Below are 12,179 nucleotides of genomic sequence, written 5' to 3'. Positions count from 1 at the left end.
ATCAATCATTATTTCTATGTAGATGATACCCAGATTTATAGGTCCAGCATGAATCTCTGTTGAGGACTGGTACTATATCACCGACTGCTTTATGGACTAAGAACTGGATCTGGAACTAGATGTTCCATTTTTGTTCTGTCATTTGTGACACCATTTGGGGTTTTGGCAAAGATACTGGAGAGATTTGCCATTTCCTTCTCTAGCTCATTTTACAGATGAGAAACTGAAGCAAATAGGGTTGTGACTTGCCCAAGATCTCACAGCTAGTGTCTGCATCTCAAACTCTCTAATATCTTAAACTTGTATTATCTGTAGACTTGATGAGCATATTATCCATGCACTTATTCAAGTCACTGATAAAAAATATTAACCATCTCAAGGATATACACAAATCTTTGGAGGCATTCCATGGTAGACCTACCATGTCAACAGCTAACCAATTATTGATTATTCTGAGTCTGGTCATTCAACCAGTTTTGATTCCATCTCAGAGACTATTTCTCCATATTTCTCACAAGACTGGCATAAGACACTTTATCAGAAGCTTTGCTAAAGTCTGTAAGCTATATCTACAACATTTACTTCAACTAACAGTTAGTAACCCTGTCAAAAAAGGAAACAAAGTTATTCTGGCATGATGTGTTCTTGATGAAGCTGTGCTGGCTCTTTGAAATCACAGCTTGGGGGCAGCTAGGTGGTGCAGTGGATAAAGCACCGGCCCTGGATTCAGGAGGACCTGAGTTCAAATCCAGTCTCAGACACTTGACACTTACTAGCTGTGACCTTGGGCAAGTCACTTAACCCTCATTGCCCTGCGCAAAAAAATAAAAAATAAGAAAAATAAATACATTATGAAATCACAGCTTCCCTTTCAGGAGGGTCACTAACCCATGATTTAATAATCCATTCTAGAATTTTCCCAGGAATCACTCAAGCTCATTGGCTTATAGTTTGCCTTTTGTTTTCTATCAGATTCCCCTTAATGCTGGTGTATTCCCTCTAAGATTATTTTCAATATATCTTCTTTGTCCAGTTGTTTGCGCGTTGTCTTCTCATTAGACTATGAGCTCCTTGAGCAGGGACTTTTTGGGGCCTTTCCTCAGCACATAAAACATGCTTAATAAACGCTTTTTGATGATGTTTTTGAAAATCAAGATATTCACCCTTTTTCAGTCTTGTGATACCTCTCCCACTTTCCAAGATTTTTCAAATGTCACTAACACTTGTTTAAGCAATAACATCTATCGGGGTTTTTTCAGTAGTTCATCTGGGTCAGATGACTTGAATTTATCAAGGGTAAGGAGATGTATTCTTGTTGTTCAGTTGTGTCTGACCTCATGACCTCAGTTGGGGTTTTCTTGGTAAAGATACTTAAGAGGTTTGCTATTTCCTTCTCCAGATCATTTTAGAGATGAGGAAACTGAGGTAAACAGGGTTAAGTGATGTGAGAAAATAATGGGATTTGGCAGACCGCCCAGGGGCTCCACCTGAAAATTGATTGAATTGGATGAAACTGACTGATAGACTGACTGAGAACCTACTTAAGGTTGATTAAATTGAGACCACACCTGGCTGGCCCTGAGTGGGGTATTGTTCTCAGAGGCTGTGGACACAGGAGACCACCCTCAACCAATCAGTTTGAAGGACCTCCTCTTCTGGGGGAGGGGGACAGGAAGTAGGAAGGGAGGCTGGCTCCCTGGGTCTGCCCTCTTTCCTTCCAGAACCTCAGGTTGGTGGCTGAGGGAAGAAGAAATAGGAGTTGATTCTGAACACTAGGGTAGATAGGCTTTGGCTATCTTTCTGAACTCTACATGTTCTATCTTTACTAACTTCTAATATGCTTTAATAAATACTTAAGGCCCAAACACTGTTACTGAAGTTTCTAATTTATAAGTAAATCCTAGCTAGTTTACCCCCCACACACACACACATACACTGGGGGGTGGGGGTGGGGGCAGCTAAGGACATACTGTTAAGGGCTAAAATTCTAGCTAATCTGTCTAAAATATCTAATGAGTGGTTGCCAATAAATTATAAGCTTTAGCAAGAGTTAGACTTTCAAGCATTTATTAAGGAGAATAAGAATTTGGTAAAAAGAGAGAGAAAGGCCTACATTCATCTATCTATTAAAGGGAGAGCATATTTCTAGCTCCCTTCTCCACCAGCGTTCTCAGGAAAAAGCGCCCCAGTCAGAGCGCCATGCTCTTTCTTCTTCCTGCCACCTGCAAACGTCACTTCCTGATGCCAAAGAAAAGACCTTCACCTCATGGGCGGAGCTCTTCTACAGTAAGTCTCCAGCAGGTGGCGTCATGCCAATTGTTACAATACACATTAGATTTTACTCATCACAGTGACTTGCCCAGGGTCACACAGTTAGTAAGTGTCTGAGGCAAGATTTGAACTCAGGAAGATGAGTTTTCCTGATTCAAAGCCCAACACTCTCTCCATTGTGCCACCTAGCTGCCCACATTTTTACTCCCTCTTTACTTATGTATCAAGTTCATGTTTGCCATTTTTGTTCTTTCAATTCCAGTGCATAGAAATTTTGGTCACTTTCTTAGCAAAATTTTAAACTGATCCCAGAATGGTTGGACCAATTCAGTTCTACCAACAGAATGGGGAAACATGCCAAGCTTTGCACAATCCTACCAACATCAATTATTCCCATCTTTTGTTTTTGCCAATTTGCTAGTTATGAGGTGAATTCTCAGAATTGTTTTCATTTTACATTTCTCTTAGTGATTTATAGCACTCTTTTATGTGGTTGCTAGTATCTTGAAATTCTTTTTAGAATTTGGTTTATATCCTTTGACCATTGGTCCATTTGGAAATGGGTCTTGGTGTTATATATGGTTAGTTCCTAATGAATTGGATATTGGACTCTTATCAGAAATATTTGATGCAAACATTTTTTCCCCAGTCACTTATATTAGTTGCACTAATTTTGTTGATACAAAAGGCTTTCAATTCCAATTTCAATAATTCAAACAATCTATTTTATCTTTTGTGATCACCTTTAAGAATTTAAGATCACCTTTAAGAATTCTAGCCATGAAAAAATAGAGTGGTAGATCAATGGAATAGGCTAGGCTCAGGAAATGCAGTAGTAAATGACACTAGTAATGTAGTGTTTGATAAACCCAAAGACTCCAGCTTCTGGGATAGGAACTCAGTATTTGACAAAAACTGCTGGGAAAACTGGAAGACAGTATGGCAGAAATTAGGCATAGACCAACATCTTACACCTTATACTAAAATAAGGTCAAAATGGATACACGATTTAGACATAAGAGGTGATACCATAGGTAAATTAGGAGAGAAAGGAATAGTCTACCTATCAGACCTTTGGAAAGGAAAACAGTTTTTGACCAAACAAGAGATAGAGTATATTATAAAATGCAAAATGGATGATTTTGATTATATTAAATTAAAAAATTTTTGTACAAACAGAAACAATGCATCCAAAATTAGAAGGGAGGCAGAAAGCTAGGAAACAATTTTTGAGGCCAGTACTTCTGATAAAGGCCTCATCTCTAAAATATATAGGGAACTAAATCAAATTTATAAGAACCCAAGTCATTCCCCAAATGAGAAATGGTCAAAGGATATGAACAGGCAGTTTTCTGATGAAGAAACCAAAGCTATCTATTCCCATATGAAAAAATGCTCTAAATCTCTGATGATTAGAGAGATGCAAATAAAAACAACTCTGAGGTGCCACCTGACACCTATCAGATTGGCTAAAATGACAAAAAAGGAAAATAATAAATGTTGGAGAAGCTGTGGGAAAATTGGAACACTAATCCATTGTTGGTGGAGCTGTGAACTGATCCAACCATTCTGGAGAGCAATTTGGAATTATGCCCAAAGGGCGATAAAGCTGTGCATACCCTTTGACCCAGCAATACCACTTTTGGGTCTTTTTCCCAAAGAGATCATGGAAGGGGGAAAGGGACCCACATGTACAAAAATATTTATAGCTGCTCTTTACGTGGTGGCAAAGAATTGGAAGTTGAGGGGGTGCCTATCAATTGGGGAATGGCTGGACAAGTTGTGGTATATGAATACAATGGAATACTATTGTGCTATAAGAAACGATGAGCAGGAGGAGTTCAGAGAAACCTGGAGGGTCTTGCGTGGGCTGATGATGAGTGAGATGAGCAGAACTATAAGAACATTGTACACAGTAACATCAACATTGAGTGTTGATCTACTGTGATGGACTATATTCTTCTCACCAATGCAATGGCACAGAAGAGTTCCAGGGAACTCGTGATGGAAGAGGATCTCCAAATCCAGGAAAAAAAAAAAAAAAAGAACTGCGGAGTATAGATGCTAAATGAACCATACTATTTCTTTTGAGGTTTTCCATCATTGCTCTGATATTTTTTCTTATAACATGAATAGTGCAGAAATAGGATTAATGTTATTATGTGTGTGTATATATATATATAACCTATATCAGATTACCCGCTGTCTAGGGGAGGGGGGAGGGAGAAAAATCTGAAATTGTAAAGCTTGTATAAACAAAGGTTGAGAACTATCTTTACATGTAACGGAAAAAAATAAAATACTTTATTAATTAAAAAAAAAAAAAAGAATTCTAGCCACGGGCAGCTAGGTGGCACAGGGGATAAAGCAGCAACCCTGGATTCGGGAGGACCTGAGTTCAAATCCAGCCTCAGACACTTGACACTAGCTGTGTGACCTTAGGCAAGTCACTTAACCCTCACTGCCCTGCAAAAAAAAAAAAGAATTCTAGCCATGGCTGCAAAAGGTATCTGACTTTGTTCTCTTCAAATTGTTTTTTAAAAATATGATCATTAATCAAGCCATATACCTATTTTTTTTTGTTGTTTTTTTTTGGTGAGGCAATTGGGGTTAAGTAACTTGCCCAGGGTCACACAGCTAGTAAGTGTTAAGTGTCTGAGGCCAGATTTGAACTCAGGTACTCCTGACTCCAGGGCCGGTGCTCTATCCATTGAGCCACCTAGCTGCCCCCATATACCCATTTTTGATCATTATAATAGTATGTAGTATAAGATGTTGAAACAATCCTAATTTCGGTTGAACTGCTTTCTGGTTTTCCCAGTAATTCTTATCCAAGTAGTTTTTTCCATGTTGTTTTTACATTACCATGCCATGCTTATGTTCATCTTATTATCTGCCATTGCTTTCACCTTCTGTACGTTTCTTTTTAAATCTAAATTAACTGTTGAGGTCTCTGTGTATCCTTTGGTCTTTTCAGATAACTTCCATTTCCCCATCTCATTGTAATTATTTCCCTTTGCCTTCTGAATTTAATTTTTTAATGTCATCTATCTTGTTAGGGTTGACTTTTGACTTTTTCTAGAGAATTTGAGCCCATGGGTTCCTACATGTTCTTTTTCCAAACTCTGTGAAACTGCTTTCCCAAAAATTTAGGGTGTATGTCAGAATACTATCCCAAACTCTAGGAGGTGGTGGTTACTTCCCCTCAGAATTCCCATCATCTCAATCTCAGGAGCCAGTTCCAACCTGTTAGTGAGAATAAATACCAGTACAAAATTTCCCTTTTTTGGTTTCTCCATTTTTTTGAAGGATGAAATTATCAATAAGGTAAATCAAGCCATTAATGGCTTTGCTTTTTTTTTTTGTGAGGCAATTGGGGTTAAGTGACTTGCCCAGGGTCACACAGCTAGTGTCACCTAGCTGCCCCTAATGGCTTTGCTTTTGATAGAACACTGAGAGCTGTCTGCGTAACTGAAGTCCTTCTGCAGATGTCTAGATAACCAAAGTCTTCTACAACTATTATATTTCTGTGCCAGACTTGTGGTGTTTCCCAAACTCATCTGTTTCCACTTTCTATTCAGGTAGACTACTCTAATGATAAAAATCACTTTGTTGGGCAGCTAGGTGGTGCAGTGGATAGAGCACCGGCCCTGGAGTCAGGAGTACCTGAGTTCAAATCCGGCTCAGACACTTAACACTTACTAGCTGTGTGACCCTGGGCAAGTCACTTAACCCCAATTGCCTCACTAAAAAAACAAACCAAAAAAAGTCACTTTGTTCTTGCTCCACTGATTTCCATGCAAATACTTTCCATCTATGCTTCTCCCCTCTGGTTCATTTTTTTCATGTGGACTACTAATGTGTTTTACTGAGGTCCTCAAAGCACATGTTAAAGTATTTTCCTCCCTTTCCCCTGGTTGGACTTCTCTCCTCCTTTTTAATATCTTAAAATATGAGTCTTATTTTCCCTCAACAGTGGGTCCCACATAACTAAAAGAGATAGTATCATTATAGTACAAAGCACACTAGATAAAGAATTGGAAATTTGGGTTCTAATCCTGACTCTGTCATTATTCATCTGTTATCTGACTTCGAAAAAGTCATTCTTTTACCTGGATCCCAGCATCCTTATCTATAAAATTCAGATAATATCACTTTCCCAAGCTAGCTCAAAGGGTTACTGGGAGGGTCAAGTGAGATAATGAATATGAAAACATTATGAAAAGTATGAAATGACATCTAACAATAAAGCAGAACTATTATTTAGATAGCAAAAAGGGTTTCCTTCTTTTTCAGACTAGTACATATAGATAAGGGAGAATTTTAGTTTTAAGAAGTAGGAGGCATTCAGGTCTAGTTTTTATTTTGCTGGAAGTCAGGTGATCCATTACAAAACTCAAGCTTTCTCAGTCCAACACAGTCTATATTTCTAACTGAGGAGGGCTTATGGGCTGCTGGTATGTGTCTCCAATCTTGTCAGCTACTCATTGGCTCTGTTTGCTGTAGAGGAATTCCATTTGCTGCCTCTTTGCCTTAGCCCGTTTGATTGTTGTTCCAAAGAGGTGGCAGAAGAGCTTGATGGAGTCAGGGGAATCGTCATTTCCAGGGATCGGGTATGAAATGAGGCATGGGTTGCAGTTTGTGTCCACAATGCCCACGGTAGGGATGTTCATCTTGGCAGCATCCCTCACAGCCACGTGTGGCTCAAAAACATTGTTCAGTGTATGGAAGAAGATCATCAGATCAGGGAGACGGACCCCAGGGCCAAACTGGACAGGGGCATTGGTCAGGAGGCCGCCTTTAAAATATCTAGTGTGGGCATACTCCCCACAGTCCACAGCCATTTTTTCTATTATGTGGCTGAACTGCCGGTTTCGGCTCACAAACAAAATAATTCCTTTCCGATAGGCCAAGTGGGCAGTAAAGTTCAGAGCCAGCTGGAGATGCTTGACTGTCTGGTCCAAGTCAATGATGTCCTGTTCTAGGCGTGTCCCAAAGATGTATGGTTCCATAAACCTGTAAAGGGCAGACCATTTGAACACAAAGAATATAGTCAACTCTCAATCACCAGCAGCAATCAATATTGATTAAGAACTAACTGTGGCTTCTGGGGCAGTTAGTTGTTCAGTAGATAGAGTACCGGTCTTGGAGTCAGGAAGACCCAAATTCAAACTCAACCTGACACTTACTAACTATGTGATCTTGAAAAAGTCATTTAACTTGTTTGCCTCAGTTTCCCCCCCATTTAAAAAATGCATTTTATCAGTTTCCAGGCAGTTTTTAAAGACACAAAATATGGGAGATGAATGCTAAAAAGCAGGGGTGTATGAACCTCAGCCTCTTTCTAGGTCTGGTGGAGATGAACCCATGACTCCTAAGCTAGTTTTTCTGAGAAGGGAGCCCACTCTGCTCTCTACTATATAGTTCCATACACATTCCCTTATGGTTTCTCCATAGCAGCTAGGGATATACTCAACAGTCTCACAAAAAAAAAGAGAATTCGGGCTGTATCTGAAGGTGAAGAAGAAACCATATTCCAACCCAGTCCCCTGAAGGGATCAAAAACAGTTCTTTCCTTCTCTTATGGGGGATTATCAGGGCCAAAATTCACCTGGAAAGTGCTTCTACTCCCCCTACCCCTTTCTTTCACAGGGGTCAGGTTAGGGAAAAAGAGTAAATTTCCAGAAACATGGCACCAATAAGATGAACGATGGTAAGAAATATGACAAACACAGAAATAAAAGTAACAGTGCTTGACCTTCAGAAGCTTACAGAGTTGGGGGAGAGGGGAAATTAGATGCATATATAAAACAACAAGAACAGCTAACATTTACAGAGCTTACTATATGCCAGGCATTGTGCTAAGCACTTTACAATTATTAACTCATTTGATCCTCACAACAACTCTGGGAGGCAGGTGCTATTACTATTCCCATTTTACAAATGAGGAAACATAGGCAAACAGAGGCTAAGTGACTTGCCTAGAGTTACACAGCTACTAAGTGTCTGAGGCCAGATTTGAACTGAGGTCTTCCTGACTCCAGGCCCAGCACCCTATCCACTGCATCATCAAGCAAAAAAGATAACTGTAACAGAAAGTGATATATAAGTGCTCTGTGTGCAGAACAGACAGATGCTTAATAAACATCTACTGAATTAATCTGGAAACACTTGGAAAATTGCTACAAATGATTAGATCTGAGACTCTAAAGTACTCCTTGAAATCCCACCTATATACATTTCCTAGGGCTCTTTTGTACTGGGAACACATAGCAAAGGAGATTTAGCATACCTGTGACGACAACCTTTTTTATGTCCTAAATGTACTCTGGCATCAAAAAGAGTTTTGAGGGAAAATAGTTCCTTTACATTAAAGAAATCAGAGTGTTTGAGAGGTTCAGTCAAAATCTTGTCATTGAGATCTAGAGGAAGAAAAATGCACACTGGTGAATTTTTAAAATATTATACAAAACAGCTCTGCTTATTACACTAACATCTATTTTTGAAAATTGACAAGAGCATCCTCTTCCAGTACCAGACTTTGGGAGGAAGCTGTGGCAGGCATCTGACTTTGTGGTTTAATCAGAAACTCTGTGTTCATGTCTAACCTCTAACACAAACTGCCTGTGTGACTTTGTTTGGTCTGGACTAGAGGATCTTAAGCTTTTCCCAGTTCTAATTCCTATGGTCCCATGTTTTCTAAAACAGAATACCCCACCCTCCCTGACAATATCTCAGTGTACCTAAAGACTGTAAGTCAAGAACTTATTTCAGGAAAGCTGAGGGCTGGATTTGGAATCTATCACAAATTAGCTATTTGACTTAAGCCCCTTTCTGGGCTTCTGTTTCCTTATCAGCAAAATGAGGGAGCTAGATTTCATGATCTCCAAAGGTTCCTTCTAGTTCTAAGTTTTATGATGGTATAATAGAAAGAACAATGGATTTGATCTCAGAAAACCCGAGTTCAAAATCTGGCCTTGCTACTTACTAAGTTGTATGACTGGGTAATTTAGAGATGTGTATGTGGTATAATGGAAAGAAGACTGAAAGTGGAGCCAGAGGACTTGGGTTCAAATAATTACTAGCTGTGACCCTGGGCAAATCATGTTACCTTTCTGGGTCTCAGTTTCCTCACCAATAAAGGGGAAGGGAAAAAACATTTATATAATGCCTATTATGTGCCAGGCATGGTGCTAAACACTTTACAAATATTATATCATTTGATCCTCACAAGCCTGTGAGGGAGGTGCTGTTATTATCCTCATTTTGCAGATAAGGGAACAGAAGCAGACAGAGGTTTAAGTGACTTGCTCAGGGTCACAGGCCAGATTTGAACTTAGACTCTAGGCCTAAACTCTACCTACTGTGACACCTAGTTGCTTAAATGTCTATGTGCCAGGCACTGTGCTAAGTGCTCAAAAGTGCCCATTGGCATGAAGATTGTTATTCCACTTAGAATTATAGATCTAGATGGAATTTTAGAGATTGGAACTTAAGGGTAAGAGGAGACTTACCAAGTGTCACATGTCTGTTAGTGAAGGGTCCAAGACTGAGATCACAGACAAGACATTTAAGAACACAAGCAAGCCCCTCATTTTACAGAAAGGTGAAGTACTTAGTACAAAGGCACCCCTAAGTAAGGAGCAGAGCCAGAATTCAAGTGCAGAGCTGTGACTCCAAGTTCAGTGCTCTTTCCCTGCACCTATGGTGTCATCCTCTCTAAGATAGTCCTCCTTCCCCCTCTCCTCAATAAGAAGGTGGCTTCTATTAAGGAAGGACTCCTATTTTCCTAATTAGATAAGACATTTACCACTGTTATCCTCTTGCTGAACGATCTCTGCAGCAGGAACACTTCCATACATCCGAAAACTATGCCGTGAAGCCCATGGGGAGCCCTTGCCGAGAAAATCCAGCCAATGAAACCTGGACAGATTGCCTGGGGAAGGAGCAGATGAGTTGCCTTTGAGGGGCTGTAACGGCACTGGGCGGATCTAGAAAAGGGGTTCACCTTTTTGCCTCTTGGACCCCTTGGTCAGTCCCCTGAAGCCTACGAACCCCTTCTCAGAATAATGATTTTTAAGTACATAAAATCACACACAAAAAACCCAATTGTGTTGAAGTACAGTTATAAAAATAACAAAAAACCTAAGTCCAGGAGCCCTGGGTTAACCACGGTTCTACAATTAAATCGGGGCCCGTGTCCCCGCCCCTTTCTCATGCCCCGCCTTTCCTCTTCCCTCCCTTTCTCCCTGCTTCTTTCCTTCTATTTCCCCATCCCCCTTCTCCCTCCTTTTCCTTTCCCCTCTCTCCCCTTCTCCTCTCCTATTTCCTCCCCTCCCCGACTCTTCCTCTCTCCTTCTCCTCTCCGAGTCCTTGCTCCTTGCTCTCCCCTCCTCCCCTCCCCCTTCCCCCCGGCCAGCCCGCTTCTCCCCCAGCTCCACGAGGCCGGGCCCTCAGGCTGCGGGCGGAGGGAGGGGATGAACACTGGCGGAGGGGCCCGGGCAGCGCCCAGCAGGACGCGCCGCTCTGTACATTCGCTCACCCGCCCGGAGCAGCGGCAATGGGGCCGGAGCCAGAGCCATGTTGCGGGACAGGCCCTGTGTCGCCGCAGAGGAAGAGCGTCGCGCTAGCCAGCTGGGAGAGAGGGCCCCTTCCCTCGGCCTTGTTCCCGACAGCGCCACCTGCCGCTGAAGCGGAACCACCGCAGGCTCCTGCGCTCTCGCAACCAAGGAGAGGGGTGTCCCCAAATTATACGTGTACATTTATTTATATAGAATAATGTAACAGTGAAACTTATTATGTAAGACAACATTATGTAAATAAAAAGTAATTGTGTATTATATGATAATGTAATTATATACAATATACTTTATATGTGAAATAAAGATTAACAACCTTTTCTTCCTATCACCTTAGTATATAAAAGCACCCCTCCCCAGCAATCCCTGCCAATGGAAATAAATTATTATTATTATTTTTTGTGCTAGAAGGTAGAGCTCCTTGAGAGCATAGATTTTCGCCTTTTTCTTCCCTCCCTCTCTTTTCCCCCTCCTCTTTTCCCTTTCCCTATCATCCCTTCCTTCCTCCCCCCTTCTCCCCTCTTGTTCATTTTCCTCATCCTCCCATCCATCCCTGAAGCCTTCTTTACAGACAATGCTCTCACTAAAGCTTGTTCTCAGACGTTACAGACGAAGTGCAGAAGGATTCCAGACCTCCCAGCAGGTATCAATTTTACCTGGAGAACCAAAGAGAGGAAGAGCCCACAGCTGAGAGACAAGGAGTTAATGCTTCTTCTTCCCACCATCTCCAAATCCCTGCTTCACCCCTTCCCAAATAAATGGAACCTGCTGGTAAAAGGATGCCAGCATCTCCTTTCTCCCTTTATTATATACTATTTAAAAGCTCTAGAGGCTCATGTTAGTTAAGTTTATCCAAGAGTTACACTGATGTTAGCAGGCTTTTATTAAGCACTTACTATGTGTCAGGTCCTGTGGCACAGGTCTTAAGAAACTAGGGATAGAAAGAAAGGCAAAAGCAATCCCTGGACTCAAAGAGCTCACATTCTAGTCAGTGACAGCATGCAAATAACTACATACAAGCAAGATATTTACAGGATAAATTGGAGAAAATCTCGAAGGGAAGGCAGTAGCACTGAAGAGGACTGGAAGGAAACACAAGCATTTACTAAAGTCCTACTATGTGCCCAGCACTGTTCTAAAAGCTTTTTACAGAAGGTGGGGTTTGAAGGAAGCCAGGGAAGCCAGAAGGCAGAAAGCAGGAGGCAGTGCATTTCAGCCAGTGAAAAAGCAAGGAGTAGGAAGATGAGTGTTTTGTGAGAGAAACAGAAAGGAAGCCTGTGTCACTGGATCAGAGAGTATGTGGAGGGTGGAAAAGAAGACTGGAAAGTT

General features: G+C 41.1%; 1 protein-coding gene across 1 annotated transcript; it reads right to left on the bottom strand.

Annotated features, from left to right (window-relative positions):
* Nucleotides 1-6,617: 6,617 nt before the first annotated feature.
* On the bottom strand, nucleotides 6,618-10,935 carry MRPS2 (mitochondrial ribosomal protein S2). Its single transcript, XM_043985403.1, has 4 exons — nucleotides 10,814-10,935; nucleotides 10,082-10,207; nucleotides 8,564-8,693; nucleotides 6,618-7,287 (listed from the first exon to the last, which is right to left on the bottom strand). Exons 1-4 carry the CDS (start codon nucleotides 10,851-10,853, stop codon nucleotides 6,756-6,758), a joined length of 828 nt encoding a protein of 275 aa, XP_043841338.1. The 5' UTR covers nucleotides 10,854-10,935; the 3' UTR covers nucleotides 6,618-6,755.
* Nucleotides 10,936-12,179: the final 1,244 nt, after the last annotated feature.

Source organism: Dromiciops gliroides, chromosome 2, assembly GCF_019393635.1.
Source record: "Dromiciops gliroides isolate mDroGli1 chromosome 2, mDroGli1.pri, whole genome shotgun sequence".
In the NCBI taxonomy this organism is placed as follows: Eukaryota; Metazoa; Chordata; class Mammalia; order Microbiotheria; family Microbiotheriidae; genus Dromiciops; species Dromiciops gliroides.
This window is presented reverse-complemented; position numbering and strand designations above follow the sequence as displayed.